Consider the following 25,065-nt stretch of genomic DNA (forward strand, 5'->3'; position numbering starts at 1 on the left):
TCTTGGTAATGGGAGACTCAATTATTAGGGGGATAGACAGGGCAATCACAAAGACTGGGACAGTTAAACAATGTGTTGTCTTCCTGCTGCTCGGGTTCAATACATTGCGGATCGGGTTAACAGATTACAAAGGCTGGTAAGGGTGTAGGGGTCATAGTACACATTGGCACCAATGACAAAGTTAGAGGTAAGTAGAGGGTCCTTTAAAATGACTTCAGAGAACTAGGATGTAAGCTTATGGCAAAGGCCTCCAAAGCAGTATTTTCTCAGAAACTACCTGTAACACAACAGAAAGGCAGGGGAAAATTAAGGAAGTAAACAAGTGGCTCCAAAATTGTTGTAGGAAGGAGGGGTTTGAGTTCCTGTAGAATTGGGCTGACTTTGCTGTCAGCCACAGCATCTCAATGGGTAGGGTGCAGCTGTACTGGCTAGAAGATGGCTAGAAGGTTGGAGGAGTGTTTAAGTTAGGAACCTTCTAAACTGTATACTGACTAATGCTAGAAGCCTGACTAATAAGGTTGATGAACTGGAAGTAATGTCTGAAGAAAACTATTATATTGCGGGATTAACTGAGACTCACAAGAGGTGTGCTGACTTCCATGTGCACAAATCAAAGATGTGTCTAATAGGCTGTCAAGACTCTTTAGTCCTACAAAACACCACACATTCCTACTAATACATGTAGGGACAAATGACACTGCAAAAAAGGATCTTGCAGCTATCTGCAGAGACTTTGAAGACCTTGGAAAGAAAGTGAAGGAACTAGGAGCACAGGTGGTCTTCTCATCCATCCTCCCAGTGGATGGCCATGAAATAAGAAGATGGAACAGGATTATAGAGATGAACAACTGGCTACGTCAATGGTGCCATCAGCAAAGATTTCTAGACCATGGAGTGAATTACCTATACGATGGATTGCTTGCAAGACATGGTTTTCACCTTACAAAAACAGGTAAGCATATATTTGGTGGGCGCCTTGCTTCACTCATTTGGAGAGCTTTAAACTAGAACAATATGGGAAGGGAAGTGAAAGGCTTGGTAAAAATATACAGCTAATTAATGCATTTGAGAACTTTGTTATTGGAAGTAGAAAGGAAGAACAAAGAAAAAAGTTCTGAAGGAAAGTAAAGGAGCAAGAGACACCGATCACAAACTAAAATGTTTCTACAAAAATACCCAAAGAATGGGAAGCAAACAAGGAGAATTACTATCGGCCGCCTGGACAAGCAGAATATATTGATGAACTCTTTCTACATCAGATGGCCAAGCTCTTAAAAAAGCATGACAGAGTGATCATGGGAGGTTTTAACTTTCTAGACATTTGTTGGGAATCTCTCTCAAGTAAAAATAATGGATCCAACAAATCGTTATCCGCTCTTGCTGACAACTTTATCTTCCAAAAAGTACAAGATAAAACAAGGGGATCTGCTATCTTGGACCTAATTCTTACTAACAGTGAAGGAATGGTTGAAGAAGTATGGTTGGCTGGGACCTTAGGAGGCAGTGATCATGCTATCCTTGAATTTTGGATCAAAAGAGGAGGAAGACCTGAGAAGTCTCAGACCTTAAGGTTGGATTTCAGATTTTAATGAACTCAGAAAAAGGGATAGGAAGAATCCAATGGCTGGACGTTCCTTAAAACAAAAATGTCCAAGAAGGTTGGGAAATATTGTGAAATGAAATTCTTAAAGCACAATCATTAGCAATCCCTAAAAGAAAGAAGAACGGGAAGCATTTAAAGAGACCAGGATGGATGAACATAGAATTTGCACACATGTTAATAATGAAGAAAAATATGTTTATCAAATGGAAAGAGGGGGGAATATCTAAAGAAGACTATAATGCAGTCTACAGAAATTGTAGGACAAATGTCAGAATATCTAAAGCTAATAATGAATTGAGGCTTGTAACAGAGGCCAAAAGCAATAAAAAAGGATATTGGGGGTATGTCAAAAGCAAAAGAAAAGTCAAAGGTGCTATTGGATGCTTACAGTATGAAAATGGGGAATTGGTAAAGAATGATGTTGAGAAGGTCGAACTTTTGAATTCCTATTTTTGTATCTATTTTCTCTTACAAAGTAGATGTAACATCAACTGATCTTCCCTGTGCTATTGGGGGACTAAAAGAATGCAGGCTATCTACATGCAGAGAGATGGTGAGGGAACACACAGCTAACTTAAATGAATTCAAGTCCAGATGAATTACATCCTAGAATACCAAAGGAAGCAGCACAGGTAATTGCTGAACCACTCGCCATAATGTTTGAAAATTTCTGGAGAACAGGAGAAGTCCCAGAAGAGGGCAGATGTTGTCCCTATCTTCAAAAAAAAGAAAGAAGGTGGATCCAGAAAACAACAGGCCTGTGAGCCTGACTTCTTCTATACTAGGAAAGATCTTTGAAAAAATTATTAAACAACATGTATGCAAGTGGATAAAAATAGAGTAATTGACCAGTGCCAGCATGGGTTTGTGACAAACAAGTCATGTCAGAAAAATCTAATTTCCTTCTATGACAGAATCACCGACTGGTTTGAACAGGGAAATGTGTTGGATATAGTATATCTTGACTTTAGTAAAGCATTTTACAAAGTATCTCATACCATACTTATTGAAAAAATTACCAAATATGGGATTGACAATGCAACTGTTAGGTGTTAGTGATTGTACTCAAAGAGTGGTCATAAATGGCTGCACATCCAAGTGGAATAATGTATCAAGTGCGGTACCACTAGGCCCAGTGTTGTTTAACATTTTTATAAATGATCTGGAGGAGAGAATTGATGGGAAACTCATCAAATCTGCTGACAACACAAACCTAGGAGGGATAGCTAACACTAGAGAAGAGAGAGGGAAAGTATTCAAAAAGATCTAGAAAAGCTTGAACTGTAGGCGGCAACTAACAGAATGATATTTAACAAGGAGAAATGCGAAGTCCTTCATCTGGGCAAGAAAAATGAAAAAAGCACATACAGAATGGGAGGAATTGGGCAAAGCAGGAGCACATGTGAAAAAGATTTGGGTATACTAATAGATCATAGACTGAACATTAGTCAACAATGTGATGCAGCAGCCAAAAAGGCAAACACAATTCTGGGATGTATTCAGAGAAGCATAGAGTCTAGATCACCTGAGGTAATTATCCCCCTCTACTCTTCCTTAGTCAGACCTCATCTGGAATACTGTGTCCAGTTCTGGGTACCCCACTTTAAAAAAGACATAGACAAACTGGAGCAAGATCAGAGAAGATTTACCAAGATGGTGAGCGCTCTGCAAATCATGTCCTATGAGGAACAGTTAAAGGATTTGGAAATGTTTAGCTTGCAAAAAAGAAGCCTGAGAGGAGATTTAATAGCTGTCTACAAATATCTGAAGGGCTTTCACAGTGCAGAGGGATCAGCCCTATTCTCATTTGCACAAGGAAAGACGTAGCAATGGGGTGAAACTAAAAGGGAGGAGACACAAATTAGATATTAGAAAAAAACTTTCTGACAATGAGGGTGATCAATGAGTGGAACAGGTCACCACAGGAGGTGGTGAGTTCTCCTTCAATGGAAGTGTTCAAACAAAGGCTTAACAAATATCTGTCTGGGATGATTTAATGAATCCTGCACTGAGCAGGGGGTTGGACCAGATGACCTTGGAGATCCCTTCCCACTCTACCGTTCTATGATTCTATGACCTGGTTGGATGAAAGCTGCAACTGGGCAGTGAACTTCCAGTCTTATAGTCTGTTCAGAAGAGATTGTAAAAACCGGATAGGGGGGAAGAGTTTGCCTCTATGTAAAATCCTGTATAAAGCCAACATAATGAAAAGATATATATAAGAGAGATAAACATGTGAAGTCTCTGAGTAGAAATACATGGAGGAAAAAACAATAATAAAATCCTCATAAGGTTTTCTATAGACCATCAAATATAACAGAAGCCACTGAAAATCAACTATGGAGGCAAATAGATGAAGCAGCAAATAACAATGGGGTAATTATTATGGGGGACTTTAACTTTCTGGATATAAACTGGGAAGCTGAAACCTGCGGATCTCATAAAGGTAACAACTTTCTGTCAATTACTAAAAACTATTATCATACCGAATTTGTATAGGACCTGAATAGAGGGATGGCTATTTCGGGCTTAATTTTAACCAACAGACATGAGAACATAACAGGTGCAGGTTGGAGGGCACCTGGGAAATAGTGACCATAATATAATCAATTCCAACTTGTCTTTCAAAAGAGTTTCACAGGGAAGCTACAAAAAAACTAAACGTTAGGAAGGTTATGTTCGATCAGTTCAGAGATTCCCTTAAACTTATTGACTGAAACAATATCTTAAAAATAAGAGCTTTATTGACTAGAACAATGTCTGAGTTATTGTTAAGGAGAGTAAAACCAACATTAAAGTGTTCTTCAACTATATTAATAGTAAAAAGATTAATACTGAAACTGTTGGCCCTTTAATAAATAATGTAGGAGAAATTTTAGAGGGTGATGAAGAGAAAGCAAATCTATAAATAGCTTTTTCTTTAGTGTATTCACAGAGGAAAATGAAATGTCAAATAAGATGCAGAGTGATTAAGTAAACTCTCCACAAAATGTCACCAGCCTAACCCAGGAAGAAGAGCAGAGCCTTCTTAAAAAAATGTAAATAGATAAATCACCGGATTCCCATGACAAACACCCCTATGTTTTAGAAGAATTAAGTAATGTGATAGACAGACACCTGTTTTTTATAAGGACTCAATAGTGATGGGGTCTGTTCAACTGGATTGGCATATAGCAAATGTGGTGCCGATATTCAAGAGGGGGTAAAAAAGTGAACCTGGACGTCTTAATTCTATTGTGGGTAAAATGTAAAATGAAGTGTTTCTAAGAGATGGTATCCTGGAGTACCTCAAGCAAAATAGCTGTATAATTCCACATCAGCATAGGTTTATAAAAGATCACCCCTGTGAAACCAGCCTGATCAGCTTTTTTGAGAGGTAAGTTTTAGACTGGACCGGGGAGAGTCATTGGATCTTGTGTAGCATCTTACCGGCAGTCAGGAGAAAGCCGGAGGTTGTCAGCAGGTAGTCACATTTGCGGTACAAATGGATGAGGCAGAAAGCATAGTCAAATGGAAAGCCAGGAGTTGTTATCGGGAAGTCTTGGTTGCAGTACAAATGGATGAGGCAGAAAGCGTAGTTGGAAGAAGAGCCAGGAGTCGTCAGCAGGTATTCACAGTTTACAGGAGAGGAGCAGGTTAGGAGATGCACCTTGATAAAGGCAGTGGAACACAATAATCATGCGCTGGTGCAGTGGCAGGGTCAAGCTTTTATAATGAGCCAATCAAAAGACAGAGGCAGGGTAAGGAACAGGAGGGAATAGATTACTGCGATCATGTAACAAGGCTGAAAATCGTGCAACAGAACTGACTTACAGGGCTGATGGCTCAATAAGAAGGGCTACTGCTTGGATTGCAGGACGTTGCCAGTTCAAATTCTGACATCTTGTTTATCTGGACTTTTCCAAAGCATGTGATACTGTGTCACTTAAAAGGCTGATATATAATGAGAATGCTTGCTCTGAGTGAGAATATGTCTAAGTGAGCAAGTAACTGGCTCAGTGATAGAAAACAAAGGGTGGTTATAAATGGTACATAACATGATACCCCTGATTGGGTCATCGTTACTAGTGAGGTACCATAGGGGTCAGTTTCAGACCCTATTCTTTTTAATATATTTATTAATGACCTATTAATGTAAAAGGATTGCACAATACAATATCAATATTTGCAGATGATGCAAAACTATGTAAAAAAAATTAACACAAAGGAGGACACAAGGAGGTGCAAATGGATATGGATAAGTTGGGAGCTTGAGCAGAAAAGTGGTAAATGAAGTTTAACACTGATAAATTTAAGGTTATGCATATGGCCAGAGGAAATAGATTTTTACACACTAAATAAAAAAAACTACTGGGCAAAACTGACATCGAAAAGGACTTGGAATTTTAGTTAAGTGTAAGCTTAACTGGAGCAACCAATGTCAGGCAGCTGCTGCCCAGCAAATAGGATCATGGGATGTGTCAAAAGTGGTCTAAGGTTACATGACAAGAACATTGTTCCTCCTCTTTACATGTCACTGGTTTTACGTTTGCCAGCCGGTGCCGAGGCCACAATGCCTGGGGAGACATTCCCCCTTTCTTCCCCCTTGCCAGCTCACCTCCTCTCTTCTCCCCTCTGGCCGTTTGCAATAGGAGAGGATGGGGTGGGGGCGGAGCTAAGCTCCCACCCACTCCTAGCCCCTTGTCCGCAGCCAGCAATGAGAGGGAACAGAGCCTAGCTCTGCCCTGTCCCGCCCCCTCCCATTGCAAACAGTGGCAAGGGGCAGAGAGGAAAAGAGAAGGGGGAGCGAGTTTAGCAGTCATGCTGCTAAACTCCCTCCCACCCCCCTTCCCCGGCAACTAGCACAGGCTCTATGGAATCTAAGCAGCTGCCACCACCACCGCGGAATTACGCCCCTGTGCACTGATGCATTGTAAGCCAATGCATGAGAGGGGCAGTGTATATCAGCCGGGAGTGAAAACCCAGCTGATATACGCCCCTGTGAATAAGCCATTAGTGATGTGTGGTGAAAATACACATATCAACAAGATCCCCAGCTGATTTTCAAACAGAAAATTTCCACTATGTGTGCTCATACTCATATAGACACAACCAATACGTGGATGCTTTTGTTATTTTCACTACAGTAGTATACCAAACTAAATTGGTATTAGTATTCATCTTGTATATGATTCAGTACTGTATTATAGTTATTTTATAGAATCAATTATTATGCATATTGAATAGGTATATACACCTTTGCAACCATTTTTGTTATAGCTGATTGATGTGTGTATATACGCGTTATATTCTTTATTTTTTTTAACTGATATGTATTACTGTATTCTTACACCAATAATATAATTAGCTTTATTTATATATCTGGTTTAATTTTCAGATAAAAGGGGCATTTCTTGCCATTGGCATGGTCTTGCTAACTATGTTTGGTGTGGCTGCTGGAAATTACATGATTAATAAAATAAGGAAAGGCGTGACCCTTCAGGATCCAAACAAAAAATACAGGTTACGACTCATTAACAAGATTGTAAGTACTCTTAGTCCATGTGTATCACTGCAATTTAAATTACTCCACATTCTTAAAAATAAGTCCCCCTATTTGAAAGTAGAGCCTTCATAGATTTGAATAGTGATTCTAAAATCCTATTGATTTAATTAAATGGTACAGTAGATTACAATGTTTCTCAAACAGGTCCTCTTTAGCACGTCATTCATGTATGTGGTGTGATATTTATCAGCTGCTGTATGAGCTTTTTCTGTAGAAGAATTGGGTGAAATTGTATGCACTAGAACAGCATTAAGCTCTTAGCTGCTTTTTGTGCAACTTTTTTTTTGGGGGGGGGGGTTGTGGGGAGGCTGAAACGCTGCAGCCAGATGTTTGTTGGGAGTGTATAGTAAATCTTGAGATTGTCTACACACATCAGGTTAGATTTAGGCCTCCTGCACACCAGTGGGTCGGACCCCGCATGCGGAGTCCGACCTGGTGCAGGGCCAGTGACTCCAGTTTACCGCTTTGCCGTCTTCCTCCTCTGCTGCGAATGTGACACCTGCGCACCAGCGCACATGCGCAGTACAGGGGACGCCAGGCCATCGCTATGGCGATGGTCGCAGGAGACGCGTCATTCTACAATGATGACTGCAGAATGGCCGCGGGACGAACAGCTTCCATTGATTTCAATGAAAGCCGGCCATGCGTAGCCCGCACAAAATCACAGCATGCTATGATTTCTGCCCCACGAGTGGAAAATCACAATCGATTTCCGCTCCTTGGCAGGAAATCGTGTTTTGCCGTAGCATGCTGTGGGCTGGATTTGCTGTAGAATCTAGAGGCGGAATCCCATTCCATGTTTCTCAATGCAAATCCACCTGTGTGCAAGAGGCCTTACTTAGATAAATGCACCGGCATTCAAGCTACATCCCATTCACCAAATTTGTTATATGTTTCAGGCCAAAAAAATCAAATACAATTTTTTCGATTGTACCTGTATTCTTTACAAGTGTATTTACGGGCTTTTTTGGTCAGACAGGTTTGTTGCTTGGCATTTGTTTTCCTATAGAGAATCATATGCAAAAATAGCAGAGAAATATCCCCATACCTAGAATGCTACAATTTTGAAAAGAAACCGTGGAGCAACAAAATGCAGCAAAAGTGTAAGGCTGGCTGTACACGGCTGTGACAGGCTCCGCCGCGAAATTCCGCGGCGGAGCCCGTCACAGCGCCCTCCAGGAGACCCCATACTTACCTGCAGATCCGGCGTCCTCGCTCCCGCATGACGCTTCCCCGCCCACCTCCGCCGCATCATGTGACACGCCCACCGCATCACATGACGCGCCGGCCGCGTCATATAACGCGGCGGCGGTGAGCGGGGAAGCGTTTTCACGCTATCTTCCGCTGTGCCACACCGGAAGATAGCGTGAATGGACGGCTTCCATTGACTGCAATGGAAGCCGTCCGCGTGTACACCTGCGGCAAATAGAGCATGCCGCGGGTGAGGACGGGTGAATTCACGGTGCGGAATCCCGCGGTGGAATTCCGCACCGTGAGCACTGAGCTATTAGGTTCAATAGAGCCTAACAGCTGCGGGCAACGCAGCGGATTTCCACCGCTAATTACGCGGCGGAAATCCGTTCATGGGAAGGAGGCCTAAAAGTACCACTACAAAAAAATATACTCTTGTCTCTGAATCCACTATCGACCTGCAGCTAACATCTTGATGTGAAAAACTGTATGTCACACTAGCCTTTGATACATTTTGCTAGTGACAATACCTACCTAAGTCATCCTCACTAATCCTTTGCTAGTACTTGTACAAATCACTGAATGTCCTTCTATTGGTCACAGAAAACTAAACTAAATTATGCTCTAAATCTCAATTGATCATTCATTTTGTTTGTTTGTGGTAATGTGATAATTAATTGAAATACCCAATTATCTGAACAGCTACTAAAACTCCTATTACATATTAATTATTATTTGAATTGCAGGCTATAAACCATAATACACGGAGACTTCGATTTGCTCTTCCATCCATGTGCCATACATTGGGACTTCCACCTGGTAAGAAATTTACACATTCAAATTGTAGACGTTTTTGTTGGTTAACTGTAAGGCTTCCCTCACACAGACATTTTCAGTGCAGTGCTAAACACTGTACAACGCTCCCATTTATTTCAATGGGGCTGCTCATACAAGCGTCAAAACGCAGCGTCTTCAACGCTGCACTTTGACAGCAATGCATGTTCTATCTTTGGCCATTTTCAGCTCTGCATTGCCCATTGGTTTCAGCGCTGCCGAAAATGCAGCACAACTTGGTAAAGCGTTTTTAGCAGCGCTAAACGCCCTAGCTACACTACCTGAGGGTGTCACCTAGCAGGTGCCATTGGGGTCCCTATTGGTGTTCTCCGTAGTTCTGGGTCTGCTGCCGGGCACTTGTCAAGCCAGAAAAGCACCTATTGCTAGGGACAAGAATTGAGATCACCGCCCCCAAGTGAGAGATTGCTCTGATTGGCAGAGTCGGCTGAGTGACAGCCGGCTCAACTAATCACAGCCAGCACTGGATGCACCAATCACAGCCACTCAATTATCCCCTTCTACTCTTTCTTAGTCAGACCTCATCTGGAATATTCTGGGCACCCCACTTTAAAAAAGGCATAGACAAACTGGAGCAAGCTTAGAGAAGAGTTACCAAGATGGTGAGTGGTCTGCAAATCATGTCCTATGAGGTATGGTTACAAAAGAGAAGGCTGAGAGGAGACTTAATAGCTGTGTACAAATATCTGAAGGGCTGTCACAGTGCAGAGGGATCAGCCCTATTCTCATTTGCACAAGGAAAGACTAAAAGCAATGGGATGAAACTGAAAGGGAGGAGACACAAATTAGATATTTCTGATAGTGAGAGAGATCAATGAGTGGAACAGGTTACTACGGGAGGTGGTGAGTTCTCCTTCAATGAAAGTGTTTAAAGGCTGGACAAATATCTGTCTGGGAAGATTTAGTGAATCCTGCATTGAGCGGGGGTTGGACCAGATGACCCTGGAGGTCCCTTCCAACTCTACCATTCTATGATTCTATGGGCTTATTCCCACAAGCCGGCCAATATACACTTCCATCTAAGCAGTTGCCTCCTCCACTCCTGCGTTTCCAATAGAAGGGGGCAGGATGGGGGCTGAACTAATCTCAGCTCTGTCCTGCCCACTCCCATTGCTGGCTATTGGCAAGGAGCGGGGAGAGTCTGGAACTTATCTCGACCCCCATCCTGCCCACTCCCATTACAAACCACTTGGAGGGGAGGAGAGTGCCGGTGAGTGGGAGGGACAGTGTATATCGGGCAGGCATGAAAACTCAGCCGATATACGCTCGACTGAATAAGCCCTGGGGCTGAGATGCCTGCTGGAGGTGGGTTCTTCAAACCCCGTCACTAGTAAAAGATCCTCTGTTGGATTGACAAGTGCTTGGCAGCTGGCCCAGAACTATGGAGAACAGAACAGCTCCACTACGTCCATTTTGACCCTCACACACATCACACACACAGCTCCACTGCATCAATCCTGACCTCCACAAACATCACACACACAGCTCTACTACATCCATTCTGACACACAAACACAGCTCCACTACATCCTGACACACTCACACACACACACACACACACAGCTGTAGAGTCTTACCACTGCTGAGAGCCCTACATTTACTTAGCCACCGTTGTCATGTGATCCCTGACTCCTCTCATACAGGGTATCACATGACATGACATCATTGGAGGCCCTGAAAGCTGTCGGCTCTGCAGGTCTGTGTTTCCCCTGCTGGAGGAGGGTTAACCGGCGCTAGGGGGCAGTGCAGGCTCTGAAAATACCAGCCTGTAATAGGGCCGGTAAAAAAAACGGCACCAGCCTGACAGGAAAAATACCGGCCAGGCCGGTGGTTTACTGGCCAGGTGGAGACCATAGGCAGGGACCACGACAGCACCTGGTAGATTAGTATTGATTTTTTTTTTTGTATCCTTGGCTGTATTTCCAGCTGAAAATGCAGCCAAAACGCTGGTATAACGCATGCTGGCGCTGCTGAAGCTGGGCTGAAACAGCAGTAAACGCTGCGTTTTTGCAAATGCCTGTGTGAGGGAGGCCTTAATGTGTATAACAAGAAAATTGCAGTCTGATGTTATGTTCATACGTCGCGGATTTGGTGCAGACATTCCGCAGAGTTAAAATTCACCCAAATGTGGCAGGTGAAGCATTGTAAAATGCAGCATTTTTCCTTAAAATTTCTGAAAAAATTGTAAGTGATTGTCTGATGCTAAAAGCCCTTTATGCAAACCATAGATATAATTAACCAGGCTGTTTTATATATTACCTGATACCCCCTGTCTTGCTGCTGGTTAAAGTCAAAGTGCAAAGCAAATCCGCTTGTGTGCATATGGCCCAAGGGCTTATTCAGACGACTGTACATCGGCCAGGTATTCGCGCCGGCCGATATACGGCGTCTCTCTCAGCAGGGGGAGGAGGCTGGAAGAGTCGGGAGCAGTGCTCTGAGCTCCCGCACCCTCTCTGCCTCCTCTCCACCCTATTTCTGCCCCTCTGCACTATTTGCAATGAAAGGGGGTGGGACGGGACAGGGCGGGGCTAAATTCCGGGAATTAGCTCTGCTTCCATCCAGCCTCCCCTATATGGGAATGCTTATTCCCACGAGCGTATATCGGCTGGCTTTTTCACGGCCATCCGATATACGCTTCCATCTAAGCAGTCCCCCCTCACCGGCTCTGCCTTTCTCCTGCTGCTAAGCTCCCTCCCACCTCCGGCCAAGGTCATTGGCTCCCATAGGAGCCCATGCAGCGGCCGACGTATTCCGGCTCAAAAGATAGTTCCAGGACTATCTTTTGGGCCCGACGTAAAAACGCCCAGTGCTATATTGGCCTGGCCAGGTGCTATTACATCTCAGGAATACGGCCATGTGATCTGATGCATTGGAATCAGATCACAGCGTATATCAGCTGGCCGTAAAAAAAGGCCGCTGTACGCTCATGGGAAAGAGCCCTTACACTGGGTTTTTTTGCGATTTTCATGTCTTTGGATGCGTTTTTGCAATTTTTACACGCAGCTTGCATTTGTTTTACATCTGTTTTTCATGTGCATTTTTCAATGCTCTGCCCTTCTTGTGTTTCCTATGGTCCCCATAGTAATCTGTATGAAAAACACATAGCATACACATGGAAATCAAATTGCATCAGTTGCAATGCATTTTTTACCCTCCCATAGAAAATAATGGGCGATTCCTGAAGAAGAATCATCCAAAAATAGGACATGCAGTAATTTTTCAAACTTGAATTAACCTAGTCAAATGAATAGGTTATTTTCCCATGCGGGTTTTATCCACCTCGGAATTGCACATAATTTGCATAGGAGAATCAAAAGCACCCATGTGAATACAGTCTAAGGCCTTAGTCAGACGGGCGTTTTTTGCCGCGATTTGCGGATCGCATGACGGATGCGCATCCGCAAATCGCGTGACCGGTGCGCGCAAGTCGCCCGCAAATCGCCCGAAAATCTGCTCCTAGCCGCGTTTCATTAGAAACGGACCGGAGCTGTCCAGCGCATTGCATTCAATGGAGACGGCAATACAGCCGTCTCCATTGAAAGCAATGCGCTGCGGGCGAGCCCGGGATGAATTGTCGGTAAGGGCTTAAATATATAAGCCCTTACCTGCAATCCATCCTAAAATGTGTTAAAATAAAAAAAAATTGCATTCTCACCTTCTGCCTGCAGCTCCGGGCAGCCGTCCTGCAGTGGGTGTGAAGGGGGTGTGAGTCAGACCTGCCCCCTGATTGGCTCAGCGCTGAGCCAATCAGAGGCATGCCTCACTCACACCCATTCATGAATTCATGAATGGATGTGAGTCAGACCTGCCCCTGATTGGCTCAGCGCTGAGAGGCAGCAGTCACTCACCCATTCATGAATTCATGAATGGGTGTGTGAGTGAAACCGGCCTCTGATTGGTCAGGCTGTGACCAATCAGAGCAGATCATTCAGCAGGCGGGGATTTTAAAGCCCCGCCGGCTGAATAGTGCCGAGAAGCAGTTCAGGAGAACTGACAGCGGCCGCGGCTGGACTCCGGCTGCAGCGGAAAGGTGAGTATACAATTTTTTTTTATTTTAACACATTTTAGCATGAATTGCAGGGAAGGGTTTATATATTTAACCCCTTCCCGACAATTAACCCCGCGCACGCCGGCAGCCCATTGCTTTCAATGGAGCGGCTGTATTGCCGCTCCATTGAATTCAATGGGCAAACATCGTTCTTCTCTGCCACAGCTGTTACAGCTGTGGCAGAGAAGAATGATTTGTCTTCTATATGTTCCCAATGGGGTCGGCGCTGCTGCCGCCGGCCCCATTGAGCGCATATACAGAAGCGAACAGGAATCGCAGATCGCAGATAGGTGCGATCTGCGATTTTTTGTTCTATAAATTTTCGGACGAGCGCATAAAAAGCGCTCATGTGTCCGATACCATTGCGAAGCAATGGTTTTAAAAAATCGCCGGACGCATGCGCATGCGCAAATCGCGGCAAAAAACGCCCGTCTGACTAAGCCCTAAGGCCTCATGTCCACGGGCACGCATGGTTTCCCAGTGCAAAATTCCGCAGTGGATTCCACCTGTGCCCGCAGACATGAAGCCAAAAAATACATTTACTCACCTATCTGGACGCAGTGCAGGTCTCCTCTGTCGCAGCTGGATCTTCTTTCTTCTGCATGGCAGATGTGCTCAGGACACCTCGGCGTACCGCACGCATACGCCACACTTTTTTTTCTAAATATCCTGCTTTCCCGCAGATCACTGACGTCTTCCATTGACTTCAATGGAAGCCGTGTAAGCTACCTATGCGGGAATCCACAGAAAATGGAGCATGCTGGGATTTTTATTTCGCGCATGCGATCTGCACGTCGGGATAAAATGACATCCGCAGGTATTTAATCACCTGTGGATGCCCAATGCATGTCTATGGGCATATTAAACTGCGGATCATCTGCACGGATTCCTCAGTTCAATTTTGTCCATGGACATGAGGCCTAAGGGCTCCTATCCACTTGCGTTTTTTAGTGCTGCATTAACCCTGCGCTTTTTTAATGTGGTTGTAAATGGGACTTTCTAATGTTAAAAATGCATCGCAAGTGTGTGCTTTGCGTTTTTTGTGCAATGCGTTTTTAACAATAGGAAGTCCCATTGACAATCGCGTTAAAAAAACACAAGTGGGTAGGAGCCCTTGGGCCTCGTTCAGACGAGCACTGTTTTTGAGCTGCTAAGCAGCGAGAAAACAGCGCTTCTATAGTGCTGAAAAGATCGTATAAACGGGCTTCAAGCTATGTGAAGTAGCCCATTCACACTATCCGAGGGAGCCTATGGAAAGCATGCAGCACAGATAGGACATGTCCCATCTTTGCGCGCACCTTAGAGCCGACATGCGAGTTTGTACTCGCATGTCCTATCTTTGTTAGATGCGCTGTGTCAGCATGTCTAACAATCGTCCATGTGAATGCTTCTATATAAACCTATTGGTTCCCATAGTAGAGCGTTCTTGGCGCTGCTTAGCAGTGCGAAAAGAGCGCTCGTGTGAACAAGCCCTTATGGCGAAAAAATTTTTAGTTTTTCCAGGCATTGGTATTTTTTGACCAATATAAGCAACTACAGAGGCAGATGCTAAATGAAACAGCCCTGATAGTTACAGTACGTCTTTTAACACAATATGCTGTACATTATTTTGGTGGTATTTTCTTCTTTTTACTTCTTCATGAAAATTTCTAGAACATTTTCTCTTTATTTACTCATAGGTAAATGTGTCTACCTATCAGCTAGAATCAACGGCAATCTTGTGGTGCGACCTTACACTCCAGTTTGTTGTAATGATAAAGGATATGTTGATCTGATAGTAAAGGTAATGCCATATATGTAAAAAATAATGCTTATAGATGTCTTACTGATTTATATTTGTTCCACTTACAACTTCTGATTGGCATAAAATAAATGTATGATATACTTCATATAACACTAGTCAACATTTTTAAAACATTTTTTCAAAACATGGCTGAAATATTTTTTTTTTTATTTAGGCGTGTTTAAATTCAATATGACTAAAACATTTTTCATCATGTGCACATTTTTAAACAACTAGATTGACCCGATGTTCGCTATTCGAATGTAAAAGGTTTCAAAAGTGGTGGTTGTGAACTTCTAAATCTGCTTGGTTAGGTGATTATTTAGAGTGTTGCTTTGTATTTGGAGCAGATATCTAATGTAAAAAAGCCTACTGTTCTCTCTGCTTGTCTGTCTTTTTCTCTGTTTCTCTGTCTCTCTCTGTCTGTCTCTCTTTCTCTGCCTCTCTCTCTGTCTGTTTCTGTCTGTCCATCTCTGTCTCTCTCTCTTTCTGTCTTGATATCGCTCTCTCTGTCTCTTTTGTTCTTTCTGCGTCTCTCTCTCTTTCTGTCCCTCTCTGTCTGTCTCTCGCTCTCTCTCTATCGCTCTCTTTTTCTGTCTCTATTGCTCTCTCTGTCTCTCTATCGCTTTCTCTCTGTCTCTTTATTGCTTTATTTGTGTTTCTCTATTGCTCTCTCAGTCTTTCCATCGCTCTCTCTCTATCGCTCTCTGACTATCGCTTTCTGTCTATTGCTCTTTCTCTGTCTATCGCTCTTTGTATATCGCTCTGTCTCTCAATTGCTATCTCTCTATCTGTCTGGCTAGCATTTTGTCTGTCTATTGCTCTCTGTCTCTCTATGTTCTCTTTGTTTCTCTATCACTCTCTCTCTGTCTTTTTCTCTCTATTGCTCTCTTTCTGTCTGTCTATTGCTCTATCTGTTTGTCTCTCTATCACTCTATCTATCTCACTATCTCTCTTTCTGTCTATCGCTCTCTCTCGTTTTCTCTCTGTATTTCTATTGCTCTTTCTTTTACTGTCTCTCTATTGCTCTCTGTCTGTCTCTCTATCGCCGTTTCTCTCTCGGTCTCTCTTTCTCTCTATCTGTCTATCACTCTTGTTAGAGCAGTGTACGGTGCAGCTTAGCAGTGTATGTTGTGCTGCTTAGCAATGCTTCACTCATTCCATGCCTGAAGCACAGCAGCGCCGCCCATAGACTTAACATTGTAACTTTCAACCCACCTGACAGCTCACAGAATGCATTAAACTCACATTTGATAATTTTACGGCAACAATGAGCATGTGTGTCATCTAATGACACTATTAGGGATATTCCAGGGACCCCAAATGATATGTTGCCGAGTTCCAAATTAGATTGTATATCCGGCCAGCAGGAAGCAGTGGGACACAGCCAGACAGGTTGTATTACAAAGAATTCTAAGTTATTACTACAGACAAGGGTTTTTATCAAGAAAAGAGAAAAAAAGGTGTATACATAGCTTTATGCCAAAGCTTCACATAAGGTCTCATGTGAAACTAGTAACTCACGTAAGCAAGTTTTTATTCTCATGTGAAACTAACACACAAGTACACATCTACCAAAACTTTTAACATTTCCACTGTGGAATGCTGATACCTGAAAAAGCTATATTTCATGAGAGATTCTGAAAGAACAAAGGAATGGCTGTGCACCCAGATGAATCCTTATCTTAGGTGAAAAACAGAATTGGGCTAAAGTTTATAGTCACCAACATCATACACCAAAGTTAAAGCAACGGGATCAAAGTGTGGTGCAAGGAAAAGCATGTACGCTTATTTATATCAGATTGCTATATTTCAATTTGCGTACAAGCAATGCAATATTTACACATCTTGGAAGTGGAAGTAAATGTTATATTTTATTGAATTCCAACTTAAAGCTGAGCTTCAAATTTTAATTTATTGCAGGATTTACCTTTCTTGTTAGCTATATGATTACAGTGTTAAAACTTATATATACCATATTCATATATATTACTGCATACAAGACAGCAAAAAAAGTAGTTGACAAATGTAACTCTCTCTAGGAATTAAAACATCTAGTTCTTTTTGTAGTGTTTTACTTTGGCCCTGCAATTACACATACAAACAAAATGGAAAAAAAAAATTGGTGAAGACTAGAGATGAGCGAGCATACTCGTCCGAGCTTGATACTCGTTCGAGTATTAGGGTGTTCGAGATGCTCGTTACTCGAGACGAGTACCACGCGATGTTCGAGTCACTTTCATTTTCTTCCCTGAGAAATTTGCGCGCTTTTTTGGCCAATAGAAAGACAGGGAAGGCATTACAACTTCCCCCTGCGACGTTCAAGCCCTATACCACCCCCCTGCAGTGAGTGGCTGGCGAGATTAGGTGTCACCCGAGTATTAAAATCGGCCCCTCCCGCGGCTCGCCACAGATGCATTCTGACATAGTTCAGGGAAAGTGCTGTTGATGCCGGAGTTGCTATAGGGAGAGTGTTAGGAGTGATTTTAGGCTTCAAGAACCCCAACGGTCCTTCTTAGGCCATAGAAATCGCAGATCGCACCTATGTGCAATCTGCGATTCCTGTTCTCTTCTCTATATGCGCTCAATGGGGCCGGCGGCAGCAGCGCCGACCCCATTGAGAACATATAGAAGACAAATCATTCTTCTCTGCCACAGCTGTAACAGCTGTGGCAGAGAAGAACGATGTTAGCCCATTGAATTCAATGGAGCCGGCAATACAGCAGGTTCCACTGAAAGCAATGGGCTGCCGGCGTGCGCGGGATGAATTGTCGGGAAGGGCTTAAATATATAAGCCCTTCCCTGCAATTCATCCAGAAATGTGTTACAATAAAAATATATACCGTATATACCGGCGTATAAGTCGACGGGGCGTATAAGATGACCCCCCAACTGTCACCTTATACGCCAGTAATACAGCGAAGCAAAGAATAAAATTCATTACTCACTTCCCCTGGCGTTCTGCGGTGCTGCTGCAGGCTGTCGCTCCCTCCTGGTCCCCAGCAGAGCATTGCTTTCTGGACGCAGGGCTTTAAATCCCCGCCTCCAGAAAACACACGTGCCTTCAGCCAATCACAGCCAATGACAATGATGTCATTGAATGGCTGTGATTGGCTGAAGGCACGTGTGTTTTCTGGAGGCGGGGATTTCAAGCCCTGCGTCCAGAAAGCAATGCTCTGCCGGGGACCAGGAGGGAGCAACAGCCTGCAGCAGCACCGCAGAACGCCAGGGGAAGTGAGTAATGAATTTTATTCTTTGCTCCGCTCTATTACCGGCGTATAAGGTGACAGTTGGGGGGTCGTCTTATACGCCTCGTCGCCTTATACGCCGGTATTTAAGGTATATATTTTTATTGTAACACATTTCTGGATGAATTGCAGGGAAGGGCTTATATATTTAAGCCCTTCCCGACAATTCATCCCGCGCACGCCGGCAGCCCATTGCTTTCAGTGGAACCTGCTGTATTGCCGGCTCCATTGAATTCAATGGGCTAACATCGTTCTTCTCTGCCACAGCTGTTACAGCTGTAGCAGAGGAGAACGATCTTTAAGCTGACAGTGCGGGGGGAGGGGGGCCCACTCTTGCTGCTATTGTGGCTTAATAGTGGGACCTGTGAACTTGAGATGCAGCCCAACCTGTAGCCCCTCGCCTGCCCTATCCGTTGCTGTGTCGTTCCCATCACTTTCTTGAATTGCCCAGATTTTCACACATGAAAACCTTAGCGAGCATCGGCGATATACAAAAATGCTCGGGTCGCCCATTGACTTCAATGGGGTTCGTTACTCGAAATGAACCCTCGAGCATCGCGAAAATTTCGTCCCGAGTAACGAGCACCTGAGCATTTTGGTGCTCGCTCATCTCTAGTGAAGACGCTTTTAAGCCCAAGCAAGGGTGATATCACTTTTACATTATGGCATATTGACCACTTAAACGGGCCATATATTATTGCAGTAAGAATTATTTCTCCATGCTATCATAAATCTCCTTTATTTCTACAGCATGTGTTACTAGAACAGAAGGCTTTTAGTTTCTGTTTAAAGGGAACCTGTCACCTGCCTAAAGCACTATAAACTAATTGTGCTATTAAGGCAGGTGACAGGGAACCAGGTATTATATTTTTTATACTCATGCGCTTCTTCTTTCCCACAGCACCTGCCTATGAAGTTCGCGTATTGGCCGAACATTTGACTCTTCTCCCTCATAGTAAAATATCAGCAAAATCATAGGGAAAAAAGAAATTTCCACGCAACTTAAAAGCACTCACCCATGTTAATGTACTTAGATCGGATTCACATAACCGTATGCATGTTACCCCCAAGAAAGTCGGGTGCAATTCACATGGGACAACACACAGGCATCTGCTTATGCACTGTCTGATATCAGTGGAACCTGCATATTGGATGACCATTTCTTTTCTCGTCTGTGAAAATGGATGAGGATAGGGAATGCAGCGTTTTTTTTCAAACGTACCATCAGTCCATGTGAAATATTTTTTATATGAATAGCCTTATAGGCTTTCATGAGGCTGTGTGCTGTCTGTGGAATGCATGGACATCACACAACCTGAACATTTAGCCGTGTGAAGAGGCCTTTAGTTAACTGGTATAGAGTGACAGAGACTCTTCAACCCTTTCACTGACAGGTGTTTACTGCCATTTTGTATAACTGGAAACATTTTCATACTTCTCACATATATTCATCAAACCTGTATTACAGAAATAAAAATATCGTATTATATAATGTTCTGTCATGGTCAGGTCAGCCAAAAAATAGTGGATCCACTGCATTATCAGATTTTGTTTTGGCTAAACTATCAGGTGAAATCTAAAGTAATTGTCCATTCTTTAGTCACCAATAGCCATAGATGGGTATTTCTGAAATGTAGGTCCAGAAGCAATAAGCAGAAATGTAGTCAAATAAATAAGAAGTCAAGGCTGGTGTACTACGGGACAGAAACAAGAGAAAGAAACAAGAAGCCAACAAAACACCAGATCTTAGTTGCTCAGAGGCAGGCTTAAATACAGGAGGGTACAGATATTTCTTGGCATACACTAGCCCTGTAACTGGATGAATGCAGCACATATCTCTATAATGACCCGGCTTCTGTGAGCAGAGTAACAGTGAAGGGAATCAGAGATTGACATTTGTAAAATAAATTACCAGCATTCAGTTATAGGCACATTGTCTAACTCTACTTCACATTCACAAGCCCCTTCATACAATTTTGTATCAAAACAACTTTCTGAAAAGATGCATGAAGGATTATGTTTTTGACCGAGAAAGTCTGAGACATAGCGCAGCCTTGATGCACAAAACTTCCTAAATAAAAAGTACATAATATGTAGATGTCATTATGTACGCTTATGTCTATATACACTCATCTTAATAAAATCTCCAAAACTGAAGTGACATTTTCAGCTGCAAATTGAAAGCATAGGTGAAAGGTGGCTTCAGTTTCCGTCTTGGCCAAAATCCACTGCCCGGTCAAATAATACGAAGCTAACTGTACTCAAGTCTTAGCCTAAACCATCACTTACAGGCTGACCTACCAGGTATGACAAATGTTGGAAAACGTAAACATTTGGGGGAAATTATTTCCAAAATAGAGACCTGGAAATAAGGCCAAGGCAGGTTCTTGAAAGGACCCACCATGTTTCCCAAGGCCGTCCCATTCCCTAAATTTTTATGCCACCGGAATTTCTGTCTGAGGGCTTGCTTTTTGTTTGATGAGTTGTAATTTTTAATAGTACTATTTAATGTGCCATGTAATGTACTGAAAAGCTGTTAAAAATGTCAAATTTTTTAGGGGGATGGGGTCTTGTATTTATGGTGTACACGCCATAGCAAAAATGACATGATAACTTTATTCCATGGGTCACTACAATGAAGACTATACCAATTTTTTTTTTTTTTTTGCTGTGCTACGTTTAAAGAATGAAATATCTTTCATCTTTTCTGTTGCAATCTTCTTTTATCTTTCCATTGATGAGATTGTGCAAGAAATTGTCTCTAGTCAGACAGCCTGTGGTTTTTATTGTTACTATTTTAATGTTCATATAACTTTCTGAATGCTTTAAAAAAAAAATTTCTAGGAGACAACCTGATCAAAAAGCGCAATTCTGCAGGATAAATAATGCATTATTTTGAAGAAAAGAAAACGTTGGCTTGACACTGGACAATGCATCCCCAACTGATCTTCAGCAAGGCTGCAAAGGAGGCCTTGTTGTGACCATCAGCCACAGATAGAGGGCAGAATCTTTGCAATCCCATCATAAGGAAGGCCTTACTGCCTTCCTTTGCCTAAATGGTTCACCATATCACAGCTACGCAGTTCCCCCTCAGACTTTTTCCATATTGAATCCATGTAGTAGAGTAGCACTTAGCAATTTTTTCCCCAATAGCCTTTTTCCCTGTTACACTTAGCAGTATTGCAAACTCCTGAAGCGAGTTGGAGAAACTTCACAGGATTAACTGATACACCAGCCTTTATTCCTCTTTCTTGCTCAATGTCCAGCAAGACTGTGCAGGGTGACTGTGCATGTTAAATTTATTTTCATGGAGGTAATGAAAAAAGTTCTGCATATGCATGCACTTGAACAAGTTATCCCTCGTGTGGGGCATCTCTCGTAACCAGACACTTTGTAAGCAGCTACTTAAAGGCATTCTGTCATCAGGTTTATGCTGCCTGAACGACGGGCAGCATGAGCCTGGCACAGGTATGCACAATGCCCAGTGAATGCTTTATTTTGAAACGCTGCAGAATTTCAGAAACTTTGAAGCTGAGCTTCAAGTCATGGAGGCAGGCCGCACCAGCCTCTTCCTGCCTGCATCATGCAGAGTGATAGTTCTTTCCCTATACACAAAAGAGAAGAGACTCAGTCTTCATGATACAGGCGGGGAGAGGCTCAGCCTGTACAACTCTATAAAGCAACTATGAAAAAAATGTGTGATTCTAATATATGTAATGACCATTGTATATGTATGTTTGATAAAAGAAAAAAAAAATAAACACACACAGAAAAAGAACATAGAAGAAGGTACAACCACATATTTCTTATTATAGCCCTCTTTTATTCAAAGGTCTACTTTAAAGATCAGAATCCAGACTTTCCAGAAGGTGGCAAAATGTCTCAGTACTTGGACAATCTCTCCATAGGAGAAACTATTGAATTCCAAGGTCCAAGAGGACTTTTAGTATATCAAGGAGAAGGTATTGTACTTTTGTATTATGGCACTTGCTTTTCAAAGAGAAAATATTTCAGAATAGTACTAAACAAACACTTTTGGCTTATGCATCTCCCAATCATTATTTTTTATTATGCTAGTTGAACCTAGATAGTTACAATACTATGCATCCAATTACCCCAGATTTATGCACTAATAAATGGCATACAATTACAGCAGACTTCTATTCACTTTGAGTTGTAAGGCACAAGTGATTTGTATGGGGTTAGAAAAACATAGTTGCTTTCTTCCAGAAAAAGCTCCACTTATCGCCTATGGACTTAGACAAACTGGATGCCAGCTAGACACCTAAACACACCAGTATTACTATCACATCATCTTGTCTACATTCCATGTACTATGTTAAAATAACCCCTTTTATAGTATGTTTCTATTTTCCCCATTACATCCTTTGATAAAAATGTATGTATTTAAACCCCAACTACTACCTCCCTATCTCTTCACAATAACAGTTTCTGTTCTTCATGCTACTTAAAAAGGAATCATCCAGTTTATAGAGAAAGAATGTTGCCATTTTCACCAGCAATGTAACAAAAAACTAAAGTGTCAAACTATAGTAGTGGCCCCTAAGGTTACAATGGTCTAATGATTGCAATTTTGCATCTCACAAAGCCCCTTTCTGAGCAACAAAGAAATAATACACTGAACTTACTTAATGCTGCAGACAATGTCTATGCAGCATAATAGCACACAATGAACAGGCAATTAGTGCATAACATTGGAAACAAATAGAGGCCATGCTTATATTGGATGTGTAGTACCTTCTGTTGCACCCCACCCACATGCTGTATATCCATACAGTGCATAAATAACCTTAAAATATAGTGTCCAATTACAAGTGCTGTACGGTACAGTGCTCAAAGGACAGACCCTTAAGTTGGCCAAATAACTTTTTCATACACTTACCTAAAAAACAATTTTGTACAGTGTCAGCACTACCAAGCAAGTAAGTAAATACCAGTATATAGTACTCAACTAATAACAAATCAGGGTTACATAGTAACAGTGTGAAAGGTTGAAAAAAAGACACATTTATCTAGTTCAGCCTATTACCCCTGCTCCCCATGTTGATCCAGAAGAAGGCAAAAAAATACAAAATTAGTCTTAATTCTGCTAATTCCGATTCTGTGAGTCCACCATGACAGCAATACTGGAGGTTGCCCTTTGAGCTTTCCGGGACAGGAAGAGGAGTTTAAGATGCCACCTCCCTCAAACTTCTACAGTGACTTCAAATTATTATGACGGCCTTTGTTTCTCAAAAGAATTAGTTAATTGTTAGTATCATTTTATAACATAGAATAAAATATCGTTACGTCATAAAAATATAATTCATAGCGGGTGGGAAATGTTTTCTGTCATGATGGACTCACGGAAAAGGAATTAGCGGGTAAGACTAATTCTGCATTTTCCATTTCAGCCATCCTGACAGCACTACTGGAGGTAATACCAGATTAGAAACCAGTTTAGGAAGGGATCACAACCTGCAGGACACTTCTCCTGAAAGCAGTATCCACAATAATGTTTAGAAAAGGTGTGGAGACTAGTCCATGTGGCCCCATATCCGCCCATCCTAACCCATAAAGAAGCAAAACACCTAGTGATACTGGTAGTGTCTTTGATGTCCGCCTTCCCCTTGTTTTGGACCTGAAATTGAAGAGAGACTGTCAGATCTCCTGAATGATTATGATGCCTGTAATCACAGCTTGTCTAACATCTAGGTCATATAACAATTCCTTCTTACTGGTTTTAAAGTTTTGACAGAAGGAGGGTAATATAATCTCCTGCTCTCTATGAAAAGAAAATACAATTTTAGGATAAAAGAGGGTTTCATTTTTGAAATTATATGGTGCTCTAGAAGTTTAAGGAATGGTTCTTTACAAGATAGGGCCTGTATTTCATCTATCCTTGGAGCAGTGGTTATTGCGACTAGGAAGACTGTCTTAGGCCTTAGTCAGACGGGCGTTTTTTCGCGCGATTTGCGGATCGCATGACGGATGCGCATCCGCAAATCGCGTGACCGGTGCCCGAAAATCTCCCGAAAATCTGCTCCTAGACGCGTTTCATTAGAAACGGGCCGGAGCTGTCCAGCGCATTGCATTCAATGGAGCCGGCAATACAGCCCGCTCCATTGAAAGCAATGCGCTGCGGGCGAGTGTGGGATGCATTGTCGGGAAGGGCTTAAATATATAAGCCCTTCCCTGCAATTTATCCAGAAAAGTGTTAAAATAAGAAATATATACATACTCACTTGCTCCCGGCAGTCAGAGTTCAGAGCGGCCGGCCTGCAGTGGGTGTGAAGGGGGTGTGAGTCAGGCCTGCCCCCTGATTGGCTCAGCGCTGAGCCAATCAGGGGGCAGGTCTGACTTACACCCCCTTCACACCCACTGCAGGCCGGCCGCACGGAACTCCGGCTGCTGGGAGCAGGTGAGTATATATATATTTTTTATTTTAATACATTTCTGGATGAATTGCAGGGAAGGGCTTATATATTTAAGCCCTTCCTGACAATTCATCCCGCGCACGCCGGCAGCCCATTGCTTTCAATGGAGTCGGCTGTATTGCCGGCTCCATTGAATTCAATTGGCAAACATCGTTCTTCTCTGCCACAGCTGTTACAGCTGTGGCAGAGAAGAAGGATTTGTCTTCTATATGTTCTCAATGGGGTCGGCGCTGCTGCCGCCGGCCCCATTGAGCGCATATAGAGAAGAGAACAGGAATCGCAGATCGCAGATAGGTGCGATCTGCGATTTCTGTTCTATAATTTATCGGACGAGCGCATAAAAAGCGCTCATGTGTCC

At 42.7% G+C, this 25,065-nt stretch overlaps 1 protein-coding gene across 1 annotated transcript in view; it reads left to right on the plus strand.

Moving 5' to 3' along the window:
- Positions 1–910: 910 nt before the first annotated feature.
- Positions 911–25,065, plus strand: part of CYB5R1 (cytochrome b5 reductase 1) — a 114,174-nt gene continuing 90,019 nt past the window's right edge. The window contains exons 1-5 of the mRNA XM_066584181.1: positions 911–952; positions 6,981–7,127; positions 9,086–9,158; positions 14,919–15,022; positions 22,103–22,232. Of these exons, the coding sequence (XP_066440278.1) occupies positions 911–952; positions 6,981–7,127; positions 9,086–9,158; positions 14,919–15,022; positions 22,103–22,232 (496 nt within the window). The remainder of the gene's footprint in view (positions 953–6,980; positions 7,128–9,085; positions 9,159–14,918; positions 15,023–22,102; positions 22,233–25,065) is intronic.

Source organism: Eleutherodactylus coqui, chromosome 1 (assembly GCF_035609145.1).
Source record: "Eleutherodactylus coqui strain aEleCoq1 chromosome 1, aEleCoq1.hap1, whole genome shotgun sequence".
NCBI classification, from domain to species: Eukaryota; Metazoa; Chordata; class Amphibia; order Anura; family Eleutherodactylidae; genus Eleutherodactylus; species Eleutherodactylus coqui.